The 21,539-nt window shown below is 42.1% G+C and overlaps 1 protein-coding gene across 1 annotated transcript in view; it reads left to right on the plus strand.

Moving 5' to 3' along the window:
- UBE3D (ubiquitin protein ligase E3D) overlaps positions 1-21,539 on the plus strand; it is a 32,194-nt gene that overhangs the window by 1,699 nt on the left and 8,956 nt on the right. Inside the window, exons 2-4 of the mRNA XM_014524620.2 lie at positions 585-781; positions 3,787-3,877; positions 9,073-9,301. Of these exons, the coding sequence (XP_014380106.1) occupies positions 585-781; positions 3,787-3,877; positions 9,073-9,301 (517 nt within the window). The remainder of the gene's footprint in view (positions 1-584; positions 782-3,786; positions 3,878-9,072; positions 9,302-21,539) is intronic.

Consider the following 21,539-nt stretch of genomic DNA (forward strand, 5'->3'; position numbering starts at 1 on the left):
TCTGCTGCCCCTCCCACTTTTAATTTAATTTGAGACCTCAGCAGTCATGTTATGTGCATAAGGAATTTAATGTCAGGCACTCTGGCCCCAATTCTGTATCTATTTGATTTGTTGGGAATTTGGTGACATTTTAAATGGGCATGACATTTAAATAATTTTTAAAAATCTCCAAACTGGCCCGACATTTGTCATTTGCTCTCTTTTTAACATTTGGGTGCTATATTCTCACCTGTATGTACTTTTGATTATTATCTGAGACTGGGTTTTTTTAGCAGAAATGGAAAGTTTGTTTTTCTTTAGGCTTTCTTTTACACACTGACTTTGAGTTAAAGGAAACTTGGTAAATTACTGTCATCTTTTGTAATAAATAAACTTATTGTAGAGTAGTTTGCAGCTTGTTTTACAGCCACGTATACTTCTTAATTTGGAGTTCAACAAACCTTACCTGAGTCTAAACTACATTTGAATAAAAGTCAGAAGCATTCCAACTTTGAGAGAGTTTATATGAGCAAATAGACATTATATATGCCTCATTATAAAACTTCTTTCCTAATTTTATATATATAAATATTTTACATTTCTAGTGAGCCCAATTCAGGAAGCTTGCCTTTGGATATTTCAGTGACTCCATCATCCTTAAAGATAAAAAGCTGTCAAGCCTGCACAACTATCAACCTGCCTGCAGAGGTCAGGATTGTTCCTTCCTATTGCCGAGGAATACAATATGTAGCTGGGGATGGCTTACATGTAAGACTGCAGGTCGAATCAGATTCAAATGCAAGTAAGTGTAACTTATTTATTCATTGCTTTGCTTTGGCACTTGTAAAGAGAGAGCTGCTCTGGTAAACAGATAAGCTGAAACTCCATGTTACATGAAAGAAATGCGTTGAAGGTTTACTCTCTGCAGTAAGAAAGTTAATTGAACTTCATCTTACACAGAACCATATTTTATGTTCTCTATTAGTCTTGAACTTGGGATTAAAATGCCCTTCTAAAGTGCTTTTAAAACAAATGTCTCCAACTTTGCTAGGCAAAGTACAAAATCCATGTAATAAAAGAGAAAGCATGTCATTTCAGGAAAATATTTTATTTAAAGAGTTTGAGAATTGTTTTGCTATATTCGCGGCTCTTCCCTAATAAAGACACTTAGGCTGATTTGGCAGTTTGGGAGTTGTTCCCACTTAGTGGTCTGTAGTTAAAAATTTAGTATCAAAATTTCATGCAGTCCAGGTTATTGGATGAAGGATGGGATGATCAGAACCATCCTTAAGGAAGAGTTGTATTGCTGTCCTTTGCTGTACTGATTTGCAGAATTCAATGTCCCCATGGTTAATTCTGCAAGTTTTAAGTGTTACTTACCTCTGACACTTTCATAACAGTAAAACAGATCCCTGTATTTTGTTTTCTAACAGTGTGGAAGAGGATTCCAAATGTTGCAAACCTTGGAAGGTTAGGGATGCTAGACTGGCTGCTTGTTTCCATCCCTTTCTACTTAATAAGAGCCTATTTAAGTCTTTATTTGATAGCTTAAAACATTGAACTTTGAAACATGAGATATATTTGTTAGAAACCAAAATAGAATAATGTGACTACAGTAGATATATATCATTATATGATTTTAAGCTAGAAACTAGTAGCATCTGCTATATCTTGTACTACTATCAAGATTACTACTATCCTATAATTCAGGGGTTTTCAACCTTTTTTAACAAGTGTTAAACTTTTAACTCTTGTCTCAAAGTTTCAGCTCATGTACCTCTTTATATTTTTTTCTTGTTTTTAAGGGGCAGATTGAAACCCCCATGATGTGAGAAGGAGTGGGACTGGGGCAGGGGCAGGTGCTGTACAGCCGGGGTAGAGAGTGTGATGGAACCGCGAATGGCTTGTGTGGGGCATGTTGGGGGGGAGGGGGGGCAACTCCTGCTGCTGCATGCACCCCAGAAGGGCATGGGGGCATGTGCCCCCAGATCTGCATGTGGGGCTAGGGCAGGATACTGCTGCAGGTCAGGGCCAAGGGCTGGGGCTGGGGCTGCACCAGGCTCTTCCTGGCTGCACTTAGGGCAGGCAGTGGCAGTGCCGGAAGGGGGCTATGAGGTAGGCTGCAGCCACTCCAGGATTTGCTGTAGCCCTGCCGTAGCCTGCCTCCCAGCAGTGCTGCCCCCTGCCCCAAGCACACCCGGTCCATCCAGGAACAGCCTGCTGCCACTCCGGCCCCAGCCTTCAGCAGCAGCCCGCCTTCGCCCCATGCGCAGATCCGGGGGCACACCCCCCACCATGCCCTCCTGGTGTGCATACAGCAGTGGGAGCTGCCCTGCCCTAGCTGGGTAGTCCTTGCCCTTGCCCCACTCCTTCCACCACCACTGGGGCTTCGATCTGGCCCCCCAAAGCTCCGTCCCTCACAACAGACTTACCAGCCTGACCTGGCTGCTCTCTACGCTGCCGGGCTGCGCTCTTGGCCGCTTGCATACTGTGCTGCAGCTGCATGCACACATGTAGCATTTATTGGCCACATTAATTCTGTGTACCCCTATGACCTTTTTAAGTACCCCTAAGGGTACGTGTACCCCCGGTTGACAACCACTGCTATAATCTATACATAGATGCATATAGATAACGACTGAATCTTTTACACAAGAAAAAATAGTCTATTACTCAATTTTGTGGCGTGCTTCTCTTACTCTGGGATTATGCATGTGAGTTGCCAAGTGAATTGTATGAAAATGATTTAATATGTTTCCTAGTACTAAAACTCATGAATTACAGTAGCAGAAGTCATGACTCTGGGCTTCCTTCATGTAACATGATGCAGAAGTAAACACCGTTTGCTAGCTTTTCAAAATTGAGGTCCTAAGTTGCAGCAAGTTAAAGTGGGAAACCTGCTTTGTAGGTATAAGTCACATAGGTATGCACATATGTGTCTGGTGTTTCTGGAGAATCATTTAACTTGCAATTTGCAATTGACTTTTACTTTTCTTTTGTGAGTTCAGTTTAGAGTTTCAGTTTTGAAAAATTACAGCTATGAATACACTCTTTTTTTTTTTTTATACTCTAAAATTTGTGCTGTTCAAGTTTTCCTGTTCAAACAGATCAGTATGTTGTTTTTGTATTATTTACTTGTATTAATTTGTTTTGCTAGTTTCCATTTAATTGTGGAAAGAAATGTTGCCCAAGCATGTTTTTTTGTCGGCTTTTTTTTTTTCCCTTTGCTGGCCAGCAGAGGGTATTGTTACACCAGAGACTCATTTCTTTTCCTTGAGAGAGAGCATAGTTTTATTGCTGGTCGAGTTTGTACAATATTTGTACCTGGTTGAGTTTGTACCGAGTTTGTACAATATTTAGAAATGCTACTGATTTTTCAACTATCTTATGGTATAAGTTATTAAAGGAGGAGCTGTCATACTGCTGAGATAAGTAAACTTTAATATTTTCAGGATTAAGATTTAATTTTAACTTTTCTAAAGATCAAGGATTTTTTTAAACTTTAGCCCTTCCAAAATTAGGCTTCCAAATTGTTGAAATAATTATTTACATATGCTGTGTGCCAGGTAATGATAATAAAAATAAGGTGCTGTGTATATATATTATACTTTTCCCTAGGCCTGCCTGTTGTGTTGTAAGAAGGCAGTGCAAAATTGCTTGGTATAAAATGTCAGCATTTTGTTCTTATTTGCAGTAATTAAATTCCTACCTTTTTGAAGCCGCTGTATTGATATACATAGTTTGTTTTTATGTTCAAATTTATGCTTAATAGGAACTTGATATTTACTCTGTCTTTCATCTTTTTAGAATTGGTTTCAACTTTGTGTGAAATCCTAAAAGCCAATGAGAGTTGCATCTTTTACTGTCAGACGTGTGGGGAGATGATAATAAAAGACCGGTAAGCAATGCAAGGCTATATGCTTATATTAATAAATGAGGTAATGGTCTGTCACACACAAACTTAAAGGAACATGGATAATATTTATTTTTAGAAGCTTCTTCAACTGTTATTCTCACACAGTGGAATTTATTAAAATTGAAGTCATGTGACAAGTCTTTTTCCTTCGTTTCTTGCATTTTTCTCTACATGGAAAACACAAATAAACCAGGGAGACTGCACGGTTCAGTGGATAGGGCTCATATCTGGAAGTTACCAGACCTGATTTTTTTCTAGCCTCTGCAGAGCACCTTGGACAAGCCACTCTTCCCTTTGTGGGCACATACAGGTGTTACATTTCTTTTGGGAGAATCTTCACTTTCCCAATTGAACCTAGAAGTGTACAGGAAAATGTCTTCTGCAGGAGAAAGATTTTCCACTTCCAACCAGAAATATCTCCATACTTCGAGGCTTATTGTCATGCTGTTTTTAATAGTTTAATTCTGATTCTTGTGCAGTAACAGAATGGTGCAATATTTGAGTTGTCAGTATGTTAGAAGAAAGTTTGAAAGTTAGAGAGGTTGTTATTCTCACTGAATTTTGTAGAGAAATATTTATGATGATTAATAGGTTTACACACACACACACACACACACACACACACACACACACACACACACACATGCACACACAAAATCAAAACTTGGGCCTAGCCTACATGTTTTGCATCCTTCTGCATTTTAGGCATCCTACTTGTTTATGTTCATTCCCTCCTACAAGTTTTCCCCAGTCAGCAGATTGTACTTGAAATATGCTCAGGTTGAGTAGCTGTTCGTGGGAAGTTGCTATCCATCTTTAGTGTAAGTTAGCTCCTTCAGATTTGAGCAGCTCTCAGCCTTGGGATGTATGCGAACTATACCTGAACTTTATGACTCAGCCTTATCTCTGTTTCTTACAAAGTTTTCAGATGGCATGAGAATTTTAATGCAAAGTTACTTGGTTTCCTACCTGTTGTGATGAGCAGTTTTGACAGCTTCAATTGGATATGTACAAATTCTTACAGACACACTTGCAGTCTTTTATGATCCATGTCACTCCTGATATTCAGAATGATAATTCGATGTAATACAGTCTGTAAACTTCTGTTCCATTGCCATTGTTTTTGCCGATTTATGGCTGACTTGAATGAAACTGAATGTTGGATTTGTGAAGTATTTTATCAGCTATATTTGTTTTATTTTTATCTATTTAAGAGAATAAACCAAACTTAAAATCTAGTGAATGGTAAATTCTAGTAAACTTTTAAATTCTTTGTGATGTTTTCCCATTGAAGACTATTATACTTTTACCTGTCTGTCCACAAACATAAACATTTTTTTTCCAAATCTAAATTAATCTGATAAATGCACATGGGGGTTTACTGCCTCTTGGTTCTGTTTTCCTGCTTTGTAGTGCGGAGGGTGTCAGTGGAGTAAAATGATAGACAGGAGTATGTTAGCATAGCTTTGTACCATACATTTCTCCTTCTAGGAATCCTTTCAAGTCCTCTCCAAGTAACATTTGCAAGAAATGGGGCACAGCGGGGTCTGGAGGGATATGGAAAGGATGGAGCAAGGTAGCTGTCAGTATTCAACAGTCTTCCAGTGCTGCTTTATTCCCTTTATTTCTTCTCTTTCTACGGATTAAATTCCTATCTGTTATCTAGAAGAGGAGCATATAGACAAAAAGATGCGTCTTTTGAAGCGTTGTTTCTGTCATTCACTAGATCTGAGAGGACTGAGAAGAACGCAGTTTAAATTATTATTTTTTACTTATCTTTTATGAAAATGGTTCTTTCTACTAAGACAAAAATACTTCGAAAAATCTGATGTAGAAAAGTATCTTCTAATTATGTTTTGGTATAGAAGTAGACACAAATCATTACAGTTGCTATCAAACTTGAATGCCCAAGTTTGTTCAGAGCCAATATAAGACTATTTAATTTGTGAAAAGGAAAGTAAATTCAGCATGGTCTCTTAATATTTTAAAAAAGAGGTCAGAGGTTTGCTCAAGCCATTGGCCTGGCATGATTAAGGTATACTAGGTTCCATAATCAATGGCACACAAGTGAGTGATATAATTAGTATCACATCAGTCACCTTTTACTGGGCATGCCAAATTACTCAGTACCCATTTACAGCAAGGTTGACCGGAGACAGCTTTCAGAGTGTGTCTGGATCAAGGCTCAAACCAGGTCTGTGGAGCCATACTGAGGAGCACTAAACAGGAAACCACTGCACCCCTTTCTGTGTTGAAGGACCTGTATAATTACAAGTGCGCCCACTTTTATTTTGGACTTTCTGATTTTTAATGAGAACTTCCTAGAAATTCAAACCTACAGTCCAACAATATGAGTGCAAATAAATGCATTGACAAAACCTGAAGTTCACGCTTTTCTGACTATTGGGTCCATCCTTCTAAAGCAGGGGTTGGCAGCATATTTCCCTTGGGCCAGATCTGGCCTGTGGAGTCACTGATCCCATTCATGGAACTAGCGGGCTATGCTTGGCCCCATGCTCGTACCAGGGCTGAGTAGAGAGAACTTGCATCTGTACCTGAGCTGTTGCTACTTTTTCCCCCACTGCCCGAGACTGCAGTGTGGATGCAGCTTCTAGCCAGTAGGGAGCTGCTCTGGGGCTGGGCTTGTGCTGAGCCTGTGCTGTTGCATGGGGAGGGAGAACTGGCAGCAGTGTGGATGCAGTTTTCCATTTCCTAGGCCCAGCACAGCTCCTCACCGGCCAAAACCTGTTCTTGCTCTCCATCTGGGAAGCAGGGGGCTGGGAGAAGTGGTGGCAACAGGGGCATAGCTCCTACATGGCTGTCTCTATAAAAGTGCTCCTGCCACTGAAGTTACCTAGTCTGCATCAGACCAGAGCTGTATTGTTTCAGCCCATGGTTTATAAAGGTTGCTGGTCCTTGCTCTAAAGAGATTTCTGTTGGCAGACTCTTACATTAGCATGGACTCACAGAAGGGTTAGACCCTTAGTGAGGTCAGATCATTGCACAGACTTGAGCACATCCTTGCTCAATGCAGTTCAAAATTCTGAGAACAAAATAATCCATTGATAATAATACAGTTCCAGAGACAGGGAAGGGTTTGGATTTTGGCTTTTTGCTGAGATGCCCAAGATCCAAAATGTAAATACACTTCTTTGGCATGTGAGGCTGTTGCAGGCTTGTTTATGAGAACCCTGTAGTCTCCTGAGAGAGAATTCAGTTGTGTGGATAGCTTTAGTAATCAGACAAAGATACGGAGTTTTGCTGTGGAGACCAACAGTTTGTGCTATGGGGACCAGATTAAGCAGGGACAAGGCTTCAGTTTAGTTTCATTTTGCATTATGTAACACTTTCATAGGCAATAATGTAATTGTTCCATGTAACTAAGCTCTTGTGCTGTTCTTTACATTACTGCTATGTCCTAATGGGGTTGCATGGATTTTAGAGCAATGAAGAAGGCTTTTGATTCCTAATTCAGGTGTTGGAACTGCTGGTATAGATGGCTGGCCTAAGACCCATCACCAGTATTAAGATTTTAGGGCAGTGTGGAGAAATCAAAATGTCTCAGACAGAAATTATTATGTGACCTCAGTGGATGATGACAGAATGGGTGGTGTCAAGAAAGTTATCTTATTAGCTGTAGATGGTTCAGAAAGCTTAGCTATTTTTAACAGCTCTCATTTGCAAACAGTGGTGATTCTGGTAGGGTGTTAGCACAGCTTGAAATATATTGTGTGCTTAGAACAAAAGAAACTTATAAAAAATTTCACTTCCTCACAAGAAAGTATGTAAGAAAGTAATGGCCTCTTGAGATTACCTGTTAAGAATCAAGCTGGTAGTGGACTGGAGCCATGAGAAGGTATGTAAGCACATGCTCTGGGGTTGTGAACTGAATTTAGAAAAACCCTCACAAATGTACAGAACAGCAGAACCAACAAAATTGCAGGTGTAGGCTTAAATAAGGAGCAGAATCCAGAAACTGTACATACAGTTATTGGTCAGCAGAATAAGGAAGGTGAGCACAAGAGGAAAACATGGAAGAAAACCAAGCAGGCAAAATTGACTACAGTTTTGTCAGAAAATGCACACACAGCAAATTGTAAATATGGTGATGGAGTCAGTTAATAGCTCTGAGCTGTTAGTATGAGCAGCAAATTGTGGGACTATAGAATGGGGAATTCTTGTTTCAGCTGATGGAGCTGTAGGAAATAAGTTGAGTTAAAATATAAATATATTTTTTTATCTATGTATCGTTTATATTTGTGTAAAAATAAATCTTGTTTAATTTCCAATTTTTGATATTAGAATAGGCATAAAAGGTTGCACTGAGAGGGATAGGAATAAAATAAAAGTTACTGTTTAATGAAGTTCTGGTTTTGTTAATTTCAAAGCAAGAACTATTTGCGAGAAAAAAATGAATTCAGACAGACAGGATTGTTCTTGAATAGCAATGTGTGTGTTCTAGCTTTAAGACGTTATTTCCTAATTTAGAGTTGTGAGGCATGTGTGACTTAAATGTTACATCCCAATCTAATTTCAGGTTGTATTTTCCAGTCTTTTAAAAAGAAATGGACATTCAGTCTCACATTTTTGTTAAGACCTAATTTTGTTTATTGCAAAGTCTGATTGCCTCCCTCCGTATGAACTTGGAACAGCTCTGTATAACTTCCCTAGCTAAAGGTGCGGTTTGGCAAGACATCTACTGATGTTGCACAAACATTTTGTTTGAAAGAGAGAGAACAGAAATTTAACATGAAATAAAACAAAGAAAGGGCATTTTAGATTTTTTTCTTTCAATTATGTTTTCATGGCTGACTCAAATTACTTTATCTCATGATTCACTTTCCTAGGGGACAAAGCCAAATTCTGCAGTATAATTGCTGGCAATGAAGTTGAGCCTGAGTCTTCCCACTACTAGATTGTGACAGTTATTTCCCAGATAATCTTTTTAAACCAGTTTATGTGTAATGTCTGTCCCTAGCCACTGTGCGTTGCATTGCCACTGCTGCCTTGGAATTTATCCAGTGGTCTTCAGCAGCTATAAAATGTGCCTTTTACTGAGAGTGCAGAGACAGGCTTTTCCTTTAGAGAGAATCTCACAAGTTATAGACTTATGAAGATAGGTGTCATAGGAATGTCTGTAATAAATTGAAATAGTTTGGGGTTTTCTCTTCTCTCAGGACGTTTCTCCGAGTTCTTCCTTTGCCAAGTGAAAACTGGAGTGCTTTGGTTGAAGAGTGGTGTTGCCATGCTAATCCCTTTGCCAGCGTTCTTCACCCTCAGAGTAATGACTGTTTTCTTGGAGACACATATTTTCTGGTGAATTCAGGATACGAGGCGCATGTGCCAGGAGTTGAAAAAGTCAACTGGGAGACTGAACACTCTGCTTCTCAAAGTGGCTCTGCTTTGGTAAAGTATTTTTTTTAATTCACAAGGTTGTAACAGTGTTTGGCCTCCCCTGACTTCAGCTTTGTAGGAGCCAGAGGAAGTTCTAAACTATGGCTTATGCTTTCAATACAAGTGCCACGCTGTATAAATTTAGCCACACAAGAAATTCCCCACACAAGAAAATCATTGTAAAAATGTTCTTCTATAACATAATATTTGCCAAGAAGCCTGAGTAAACCAGGAGAAACAATTTGTCAGACATTTTTTTACTACAATAGAAACAGTCGTAATTTGCTACAGGCTTTATATAATCAGGTAGTTAACTTAAAATGTACTTGTGATGTGATAAAGAGGTATCAATTAAAAGGCAGCAAATCAAGTGTCAAGAAAAATGGAATCTTTTATGATAGTCTGGGCCCTAGCAGATGTTACATTTATCACATTATTAACATGTTAATTGGGCAATAAAATTGCAGCATGCCACATTTGCAAAAAGTTTATCATGTGAGAAAATGGCAAACCAGGTACAAAGATATTCCACATTAAATGTGATTTAATGTGGAAAATGTTTGTGGGTGGCTTGTATTGCACTTTAGTTTGAACACATGGCATGTATGCCAGAATCTTAATGGTAAATAAGGGCAAAATAAGTGATTTTGACAGGCTGATGTCTGGGTCCAAGAATATTTTTTATTTATTCTTCCAAAATAAAAGTGGGGGTTGGGGAAGAATGGGTAAATGCCTCTACTTCCCCCTTTTGATATTGGTAATCCCAAAATGTGAGATTGTTTCAGTGTTTTTGTGAATTTTACTTCAAATTTTGACCAGCCGCATCTGTAGCTGAACAGGAATGTTTGAGGAGCTCTGGAGAATCGTGAAGAGGATGAATATTGGTGTGATATCAGTGTTCACTCTTTGTCCACTCTTGGAAAATCTCTTCATTTTTAAAAAGTTCTGCTATCATTTACTTTGCCTTCCCATTGTAGGAAAAAGTCCAGGAGCCAGTATCAAATCCAGAAAATATAGCTGGTGGTGTTGTATTTACTCAGATATAAGATTACCCCCCCCAAAAAAATTAGATTCTATATTTGGAAAAATTATAAATTTCTTATAATTTTCCAGGTATAGAATCTAATTCTTGGAGGCTTGCCTTGAATTTGTCCCCTTCCCATTGCTACAACAGAAAAAATAAATCTGGGGGGTCTGGTAACCCCTTTGTTTTCTGGTTCCCCCCAGCTTTATTCTCTGGCAACCCCTTCCTCCACTCCTTACTGTCAGACCCTGTTCTTCCTGAGCACATGGAAGCAAGGAGCAACTTTGAAAATAGTAGCCTTGAAATTAAACATAGCTGTAACAATGTGCATATTGTACCTGTAAACTTAATGCATCCAGAATTGATGTATGTTAGCTATTTTTGAAACTGCTGCAAGTTTTAGCACAGATATTCCATGAACACTTCTGAGCAGCACTTTGGCACCTACTTATATGTAGTACAACTATGCATGACATCAGTCCGGAGCACTTATCACATAGTTCATTGGGCCAGGCCCCACCAGAGTCAACAGGATTTCAAGCTCAGCGCTTCTCATTATGTGTATGTACTCCAGATGCCCCTGCAGAAAGGATCCATGTGCTAATTAGCCCTCCACTCATGACAGGAAACGGGTATTCTTATCATGAGTCCTAGGATCCTCCAAAAACTTTATATGCAAATCAAGGGCAGGACAGACTGATCTGGCTTCACCTCATGGAGAGCAGGTACACATTAATAATATGTGACGGGTTGAGAGAGGGGGCAACAGAGGGATTTTAACTAAACTATTTGGGACCCTTTTCGGTGATGTTTGCCAGACAGTTGAGTGAAGAAACAGGAGTCACTGCAAACAGGAGTCACTGGAAATGGGAAAGAAAAGCGCGGTGGTGGTGGAGGGGAAGGGAGCATGGCCCCGCTGGGATGGAAGTGGTCATGGCCCAGACCCCTGGGGGGCATGGCCCGGCCCAGCCCCAACCCAGCCTCATGAGTGGGGAAGGGAGTATGGCCCAGCCCCAACAGGAGGAAAAGGGGTGTGGCCAAGCCCTGCAAGGGAAGGACTCCTGCTTGGCACTGCAGAGAAGGAAGGAGGTGTGGCCGAGTCCTGGTGGGGAGAGGGAGCCTGGCCAGGTCCCAACCCAGCCCACAGGAGAAGGGAGTGTGGCCAGGCCAACTGTGGAAGGGGTTGCACACTGACCCAGGCCCACTGGCCATGCAGGGCTTGGATTTAGGCCACCGCTCCCCTGTCACCAGATTTTGTGACTTGTGCAGAGCCCCACAGATCAGAATGAATAAGTGTGGCTTGATCTTTGCTTTCAGAGTTCTTTTGGGCTGCAAAATTAGCTCCAGAACCAAAATTGTCTTTTGCAAATACTACTAAGAACTCTGGGATAGGTACCCATGGGAGAGTTCAGCTGCACCTATGAATACTGGGCAGAGCTGCACCTGTAACAAGGTGGCTCATTTTCTATGTGCTGTTCCATTGCTCATTATTAAACCAGTGAAGTCCCACTGCCTCTGTTAGCTGAAATACAAGTCTGTAGCAAAAAGGTACCCAACTCATTTCCAGAGGTGATGAATCTGGATTCACTTCCTTAAAATTGTTAGGATGCTAAGATTACTTGATGGTCTGAAACTCATTTTGTGCTTATTTCATACTGGCCGTTGAAAATCTAATTTCTACTCTTGGTTATTTCCAGCATTAGTCAGTTGCCAAACAAACGAGCAAAACTTTAAAATGAAGCAGGAATTGGACTAATAAGAAGAAGGCTCATTGAAACAAAATTCTTCCTTAATATGGAGACTAATAGAAAGTAACAGGCAAGACAGATTACTATTGGCGCGGACACTCTCATTTTATAGTATATTTTTGTAGTTTACCCTAGTATGAAAGTTCCTCTTTAATTGCATAGCAGTTCATTGGAAAGTGTTTGCCTATGACTAAAATAGTAGCAGAAATGTAGAAGAGATACTTAAACAATCCTTTCAAACCTCCTGTGGGACCAAAACAATGTTCTTCCATTGAAAACATATTTCTCACATCTCTTGGTCTTACAGTGTAACAACGTTTTTAAATGTCACATGGTCACACAGCATCCTAATAGTATCTCTTGGGGAAAATATTTTCCCCGAGACAATATCAAGGACATTTAGGTATAGAAACACAAAGTATTAGGATGGTGATCCACCTCCATCTGCAGGTTGCCAGCAGCTGTGAGTTGTCACATAGATATATCGATTTAATTAGTCTGGCTAACACTATCATCCTTTCTGTTCAAATGGTGATGCCACTAAGTTCCTAGTGTTTTTAGGTACCATACTGCAGAACTTTCTTCCAGCACATTGAACTGTAATCAGATAAAGCACTTGAGGAGATGTCAGAGGAACACTGTACCTGCACTTCCTCTGTCTCCTCAAATACTCTGCATTCTCCAAATTTTATTGCCCCAAAATTAGCAGTTCTACCATATATTTTTAGAGTTTGAAAGGGGGACTAATTGGATATATAGTGCAACTGTGTGCACCTTTTTGCATACCCTCTAATTCCAAAACCATGCAACGTGCATTTCTGAGATAGGAGAGTTTGTTAAGTTTGCCATAAATATAGACATTGAATTTATGACACATTATAACCTGCCTGACATCTGACTCCCCAGGTATCTCTCCACCATTCATCCCCCTTCTCTCTCCCCCCCCACCCCTCCCAGCCTCTCTCTCACCCATTGTGCCATCCAGGAATAGCACACACTAACTGCAGAACCTTCCTTAGCCTGACGAAGGGTTTTTGAATCCGAAAGCTTGCTTTATAATTGTTTTCCAAGTATTTAGGTTGGTCTAATAAAAGATATTGGATTCACCCAAAGAACCTTGTCTGCCTATGTCCTTAGACCAACATGGCTACAACCTACAGCCCTGTTATCTAGCCTATGACACTGCATAGAGCTGGAAACCAGGATGTTGCAGGTTCAGGTTTCATTTTTACCACTCATTTATTTTCTTATTTCTGTGTGCTCTTAACTTTGTAGTCAGACAAATATATCAGTCATAACATTTGACTAGCAAATTGAGAGATTGCATAAGATCACTTATAGGAATAGAGACCCAGTTCCTCATACTCCTAGAATTATACAATAGTAAAGAGAGAATGCACCATTATGAGCATTTTGCCTGACATCTTGCATAACACAAGCCAAAGAACTTCATGTAGTTCCTGCATCAAATTCATAACTTCTGTCTGCTTTAGAGAATATCTTTTAGAAAACTATTCAGTTTGGACTTGAGAATGTAAAGTGGTGAAAAATCTATTAAATCCCTTTGTTCAAAAAGTCAACCACCATGTCTTACCACATCTTTTTTCATACCACAGTCTCCCAGATAAAACACTCACCTTGTTTTTGGAAGGCAGAACGTAGAGAAACATATTTTTTCAGAGTCATGGTTGGCTGTTTGACAGTGTGTCCTGGAAATGAGAGTGTCTAGGAAGTGTTGCATCCCAGGAGACAATCTGGGTGAGGCAGCAGGGAATTCTGGGTGTGTCAGGACAGCAACAACACTAGGCCCCAGAACCTTGCAAGTGAAGTAGTAAGACTGTTGCTTTACTTTAATTCAGTGATTCCCAAGGGCTGTGCCGTGGTACACTGTGTGCTCTAAGAGCGATGGAAGTGTGATGCAAAATCTCCCTGTGTGAGGAGATAAATTCTCTCTTCCCCCAACCAGCACCCTGTGCCTGCCTCAGGTATTGCAGCTACGCCTGTGGCTGCCTCTCTGGGGACTGCCACTACTCCTGCTGCCTTCTTCTGCCCTTCCACAATCCCCAGCAGCCCCAATGCCAGATCCCCCATGCTCCCAGCAGCATGTTTTACTACTAGTGGGCAGGTCAGTGTATGGACAGCTGCACTTTGCAACTTGTCTCATCCTCTCTGCTTTCTCCCACACTCCTGGGGTCTACAGAAGAGGTTGCAGGGATGGTCATTGGCATTCGACCCTGCAGGAACAGCCTCAAGCGGGGGCTGCCTTTGCCCCCTGAGGTATAGACCAGGGGATGGAAGGAGGCAGACAGTGGAAAGAGCAGGGCAGAGCGTGGTGAGGTACTGCTCCACCAACCTTAAGTGGCATCAGTTAGGTCAGTGATTCTCAGCTGTTTTAGTCTCAAGGCACCCCGTTATAATTTCTCTGAAATTTTTGGCGTCCCAGTTGAAAATAGCTTGAGAGATATTTTTTTTCTGAAGTTAGATCTGGGTTGGGAACCACTGGTATAGAGACGAATACTTTGCTTAAAGAAAGATGTGTTGTGTGTCATTTTTTAATGGTACATCTAGCACTGGTATGATTTCCCCTGGCAAGTGATTAGAATATGTTATATGTTTTGAAAAAAAATCTATTGTTTTGGATGCAAGAGTGAAGTATGCTCCCAGTTTTAATTGAGAAGAAAAGTATGCTCTAGGTATAAGAAGTTTGGGAAACACTGATTTAAATAGTTCTTTATATTCAGTATTGTAAATAGTAGTGTGTTGTTTCCATGCCACAAGTCTCATCAAGATACTACAAACTGCATGAAGCAGCTCACTTGTGCAGTGGCTCTTCCTCTTCAGCCAAAAGCTACTTCGTCACTAGCTGCTGTGAAAGGGTTAACATTGGACTCTATCCCTGCTCTTTGTAGCCCCCTGGGAAAAGTGTCAGGCATTCTGGCAGCTGAGAGCATCAGCTTGCTCTCTTCTACCTTGCTTTTATTCCAGCAAAGAAAAATCTGCCTCCCTGCTTAAAATACTCATCCCAATTTTGCAGGGCTGGTTTTGGGGGAATGGGTGCATGTATGGGTAAATACAATATGCCTGGTCTTAATTTGTTTAATTTAATATGAAATTCAGAGTTTCAAAACTTGTGTTATTCGTCTAAGTTAAAGAACTGTTATTAGAAATATCTTCTCAGGGTAATATTTGTAGGCAGTGATCATAGAAACATGGAAAATGAGGGTTGGAAGGGACCTCAGGAAGTCATCCAATCCAACACCCTGCTCAAAGCAGGACCATCTCCATCCCAGCCAAGGCTGTGTCGAGTCAGGTCTTAAAAACCTCCAAAGATAGAGATTCCACAACCTTTCCTGGTAACTTGTTCCGGTGTTTTACTACCCTTCTAGTGAGAAACTTTTTCCTTGTATCTAACCTAAACTTCTCTTGCTGCAAGGTGAAACCATTGCTCCTTGTTCTATCATCTGCCACAATTGAGAACAGTTAGGCTCCACCTTCTTTGGAATACCCCTTCAAGTAGTTGAAGACTGCTATTAAATCCCCTCTCAGTCTTCTCTTCTCCATACTAAATAAACCCAGTTTCCTCAGCTTCTCCCTGTAAGTCATGTCCCCCAGCCCCATAACCATTTTTGTTGCCCTCTACTGGACTCTCTCCAAATTGTCCACTTCCTTTCTGTAGTGGTGGGGCCCAAAACTGAACGCAGTACTCCCAGATGTGGCCTCATCAGTGCTGAATAGAGGGGAATAATCACTTCCCTTGACCTACTGGCAACACTCCTACCAGTGCAGACCAGTATGCTGTTAGCCTTCTTGGCAACAAGTGTGCACTGTTGGCCCATAATCAACTTATTGTCCAATGTAAGCCCTGGGTCCTTTTCTGCAGAGCTGCTGCCCAGCCAGTCAGCCCCCAGTCTGTACTGGTACATGGGATTGTTTTGTCCTAAGTACAGGACTTTGCATTTGTCCTTATTGAACCTTATGAAATTTCTTTTGGTCCAATCCTCCAATTTGTCCAGGTCTCTGTGAATTCTGACCCTACACTCCAGCGTGTCTGCTACTCCCACCAGCTTGGTGTCATCTGCAGACTTGCTAAGAGTGCACTCTATGCCATCTTCCAAGTCATTGATAAAGATACTGAACAAAACTGGCCCCCGGACCAACCCCTGGGGCACTCCATTTGCCAACTAGACATGGAGCCATTGATTACTACCTTCTGAGCCCGATGCTTCAGCCAGTTTTCTATCCACCTTACAGTCCATTCATCCAGCCCACACTTCCTTAGCTTGCCTGTGAGAATCTTATGAGAGGCCGTATCAAAAGCCTTGCTAAAATCAAGGTATATCACATCCACTGGTCTCCCCGCATCCACAGAGCCAGTCACCTCATCATAGAAGGTAATCAGATTGGTCAGGCATGACTTTCCCCTGGTGAATCCATGCTCATTGTTCCTAATCACCTTCTCCTCCTCCAAGTGCTTAGAAATTGATTCCTTGAGGACCTGCTTCATGATCTTTCTAGTGACTGAGGTGAGGCCGACTGGTCTGTTGTTCCCTTTTTCCCTTTCTTAAATATGGGCACTATATTTGCCCTTTTCCAATCATCTGGGACCTCTCCCAATCACCATGAGCTTTCAAAGATGATGGCCAGTGGCTCTGCAATCACATTAGCCAACTCCCTCAGCACCCTTGGGTGCATCCTGTGTGGCCCTGTGGACTTGTGTATCTCCAGCTTTCCTAAATAGTCCCTAACCTGTTCTTTTGCCACAGTTGGCTGCTCACCTCCTCCCTAAACTGTGCTGCCAGGTGCAGTGGTCTGGGAGCTGCCCTTGTCTGTGAAGACTGAGGTGGAAAAGGTATAGAGTACTTCAGCCTTTTCTGCATCCTCTATCACAAGGTTGCCTCCCCCATACAGTAAGGGAACCACACTTTGCCTGATCCTCCTCTTGTTACTGACTTGTTGAAATCCTTCTTGTTACCTTTCACATCCTTTGTGAGCTGCAACTCCAGTTGCGCTTTTGGCCTTCCTGACTTCATCCCTGTATGCCTGAGCAATACTCCTATACTCCTCCTTAGTTCTTTGTCCAAGTTTCCACTTCTTATAAGATTCCTTTTGGTGTTTTAGTTTACTGAAGAGTTCTCTGCTAAGCCAAGCTGGTCTTCTGCCATACTTGCTAGTCTTCCTGCACACCGGGGTGGTTTGTTCCTGCACTCTCAGTAAGGTTTGTTTAAAGTACAGCCAGGTCTCCTGGATTCCTCTCCCACTCAGTCTGGCTTCCCAGGGGATCCTGCCCATGAGTTCCCAAAGTGAGTCAAAGTCTGCTTTTCTGAAGTCCTGGGTCTTAACTCTGCTGGTCTCCTTCTTTCCTTTATTTCCTCGGGATCCTGAACTCCATCTCATGGTCACTGTTGCCCAAGTTGCCATCCACTACTACATTCCCCACTAAGTCTTCCCTGTTTGTGAGCAGCAGGTCAAGAAGAGCATGGCCCCCAGCTGGCCACTCCAGCGCTTGCACTAGGAAGTTGTCCCCAACACTCTTCAAAAACTTCCTGGATTGCCTGCACACTGCTGTATTGCTCTCCCAGTAGATGTCAGAGCAATTGAAGTCCCCCACGAGAACCAGGGCCTGTGATCATGAAACTTCTGTTAGGTGTTTGAAGAAAGCCTCATCTACCACTTCCTCCTGGTCTGGTGATCTATAACAGAGCCCCACCACAACATCACCCTTGTTGCTTTCCCCTCTGACCCTAACCCAGAGACTTTAAACAGGCCTATCTCCAGTTTCATACTGGAGCGCTGAATAATCATACAGCTCTCTTACATACAGTGCAACTCCTCCACCTCTTCTCCACTGCCTGTCCTTCCTGAAGAGTTTGTATCCATCCATGACAGTGCTCTAGTCATGCAAGCTAACCTACTAAGTCTCTGTTATTCCAATCACATCATAGTTCTGTGACTGTGCAAGGACTTCAATTCTTCCTGCTTTTTTCCTAGGCTTTGCGCATTCATGTATAGGCACCTAAGGTAACTAGCTGATTGCATAATCATACAGCTCTCTTACATACAGTGCAACTCCTCCACCTCTTCTCCACTGCCTGTCCTTCCTGAAGAGTTTGTATCCATCCATGACAGTGCTCTAGTCATGCAAGCTAACCTACTAAGTCTCTGTTATTCCAATCACATCATAGTTCTGTGACTGTGCAAGGACTTCAATTCTTCCTGCTTTTTTCCTAGGCTTTGCGCATTCATGTATAGGCACCTAAGGTAACTAGCTGATTGCCCTGATTTCTCAGGAAGAATGAGAACGCCTCCCCTCTTACCAACTCCTGCTTGTGCTTCCTCTAGGTCACCCAGTCGCCCACTTACCTCAGAGCTTTGGTCTCCATCCTCTGTCAAACCTGGTTTAAAGTCCTCCTCGCTAGGTTAACAAGTCTGTCTGCAAAGATGCTCTTCCCTTTCTTCATCAGGTGGATCCTGTCTCTTCCTAGCAATCCTTCTTGGAACATCATCTCGTGGTTAAAGAAGCCAGAGCCCTGCTGGTGACACCACCTGTACAACCATGCATTGATCTGCAGGATTCATCTGCTCCTGCCTGGGCCCTTTCCCTTAACTGAAAGGATCAAGAATACCACCTGAGCCCCCATCCCCTTCTCCCTTTTACCCAGAGCCCTGTAGTCACTTTTAATCTGCTCAGGCTCTCCCTTGGCAGTATCTTTGGTGCCCACATGGATGAGCAGCATGGGGCAGTAGTCAGAGGGCTGGATGAATCTCGGTAATCCCTCTATGACATCTTGGATCTGGGCTTCAGGCAAGCAGCAGACCTCCTCTTCCCGCAAGACAACAGATCAGGCCGGCAGGTGGGTGCTTCTGTCCCCTGCAGAAGGGAGTCTCCAACCACCAACACCTATCACTTTTTGGTGGCGGTGGACTTGATCTTTCCCACTTTGAGGAGGCCTGGCCTGTCCTCTTCCACCAATGGAATGTGCTCCTCCCCTTGTTGTTAGGGCTCCATATCTGATCACATCACCTCTCAATATTTTGTTGGATAAGTTAACAGTAGGCATGCACTGATTTAAGAATTTTTTGGGTGATACTGTTGGCTGATTATTAACCAGCCATATTGGATAATACTGATCCAATAGCTAATATGTAGCCTGGCAGCATGGAGAGCAGCATCTGGCCGTTAAGTCTGTGGGGGAGGTGGATCGAGCAAGTGAGCACAGTGAGCAAGGGAATGGGGCTGGGGCAGGGAAGAAGCCTGTGCCACCCCTGGCCCTGAGCCTGCAGTGAGAAGCCTGCCCTTGCCCCACGCACAAATCCGGGGGGCACATGCCCCTCATGCCTCTCATAGAGGTGCACTCAGCGATGGGGAGCTGCCCCCCTTCCCCGCCCCCCTGTGCTCTCCGGACGACTCGCCCACCATGCTTCCAGGCTGCATTCCTGACCATGTGCATGCTGCAACTACGTGCATGTACACAGCATTTATTGGTGACATTATTGGCCACACCAACCAAAAAAGCCAATTGCTGATAATGTCAGTTTTCCTTTTATTAGTGCCAGTCTGATATGTACTGATATACCAGTGCACCTCTAGTTAAAAGTGTCAAACTTTCTACGCCTCGCACTATAAGGCCTAAAGGCTTGTTTTCAGATCTCAAATCATTTTTTTCCTTGTAATTCTTTTCTGAACTCTTTCCAAATTTTCAACATCCTTGATGAAATATGGATACTAGAATAGAACACAGTATTCCAGTAATGATCTCATTAATGCTGAATACAAAGGCAATAATTCCCTACTTTTCCTTGATATTCCCCTGCTTAAATGTTCAAGGGGCATGTTTTTCCCTTTAGCTACAGCATTGCACTAGAAACTCATGACAGTAACCAGTTGAATTATTATGCTTAAATTCTTTCCAGTAGAATTGTTATTAGTATGACCAATATTTTCTGTTCCTTAATGTATGACCTTGCATATAGCTGTATGAAAAAGTGTGCTGTTTTACAACTTACTTGGTGATATAGGTTACTATATACACCTTGAATGTTACTGTTTCTTACCTTTGGATTGTTGTGACAGACCTTAGTTGTCTTCACACTGTTACTTAAATAATTTTTCAAAATATGAATATAGTTGTTGAAAAGAGTCCATTCTTGTTACTCTGCTGATTGAAATGCATGGCTTATGAGGAAAGGCTGAAAGAAACTAGGGATATTTAGTCTGGAGAGAAGAAGACTGGGAAAGAATTTAATAAGCCTTCAAATATCTGATGGGTGATTTTAAAGAGGATGGAGGTAGATTTGTGTCCCTGGCTGTAGGGGCATGTTTAAGAGCAATAGCTTCAAACTGTGTCAGAGGAAATTTAGGTTGGAGATGGGGAAGAAGTTTCTGACCATAAAGATGGTTAAGCTATTGGAATAGACTACCTAGTGAAGTTGTGGAATCTATGCATGGAAACTTTCAAGAGCAGTTTAGATAGACACTTAACTATGATGGTTAGTCAGGGATGATCCTGCCTTGATCAGGGGGCTGGAATAGACGACCTCCTTAGGACCCTTTCAGCCCTATATTTTTATGATCCTATAGTTACAAGTAACTAATAAGATTAATATTATTTTACTTAATTCATACTGCAAGAGAGCATCCTTGAAATAGGTTTTATTCTGAAAAAGGAATCATGTCATTTATCATTTTAGGTATATGCAATAGAACACAGTTCCATATTTTAGTTATTTATCAGATATTTCCATAGTTTACGTTGTGGCGGGCCAGTAGGGTAAGCCGCCTGACCACCTTCCAGGCTCTGAGTCCCTCCCTGGGGGCGCCTTACGTCTGGCCGACCCCCTTCCTGGAGCACACCCACAAGCCTGGGGGTAACGCTGCCACCACCCAAAGTCTGGACTGATCTTGGACCTGCACCCTCTGGGAAGCACAGGTCTAGTAGTCCTTGAGAGTACTTGACCCACTGCAAGAACTTGGGGTGCTTCCTTCAGTCTGATCATTTGGGCTGAGAACCTGCAATCTCTGATTGAGTTCCACCAGAAATTCAACAGTCACCATCCCTCCATCTGGCTTTCTTTAGAATACTCCAGTACCAACATCTCCTTTTTAGACACAAAGATCAGTATCCAGAAGGGTAAAATACAGACCACAGTATACAAGAAACCCACAGACCAACATACATATTTGTTCAGAACCAGCAATCACCCTAAACACACCAAAAAAGCTGTGATATACAGCCAAGCCCTCAGATACCACCGCATTTGTACTGAAGAGAACACCCGGGATTGCCACCCCACCAATCTTAAAAAGGCTTTCACCCAGCAAGGACACTCCTCCAGAGAGGTAGATCGCACATTTGAAAGAGCCACCTGGATACCACGTGAAGAACTGCTGCAGTACAGAAGAAAAACACCCACAAATCGCACACCGCTGGTTATGACCTATCACCCATCCCTTGAACCTGTACGGAAAATCCTCAAAAAA

The sequence above is a fragment of the Alligator sinensis genome, unplaced genomic scaffold, assembly GCF_000455745.1.
Source record: "Alligator sinensis unplaced genomic scaffold, ASM45574v1 scaffold180_1, whole genome shotgun sequence".
NCBI classification, from domain to species: domain Eukaryota; kingdom Metazoa; phylum Chordata; order Crocodylia; family Alligatoridae; genus Alligator; species Alligator sinensis.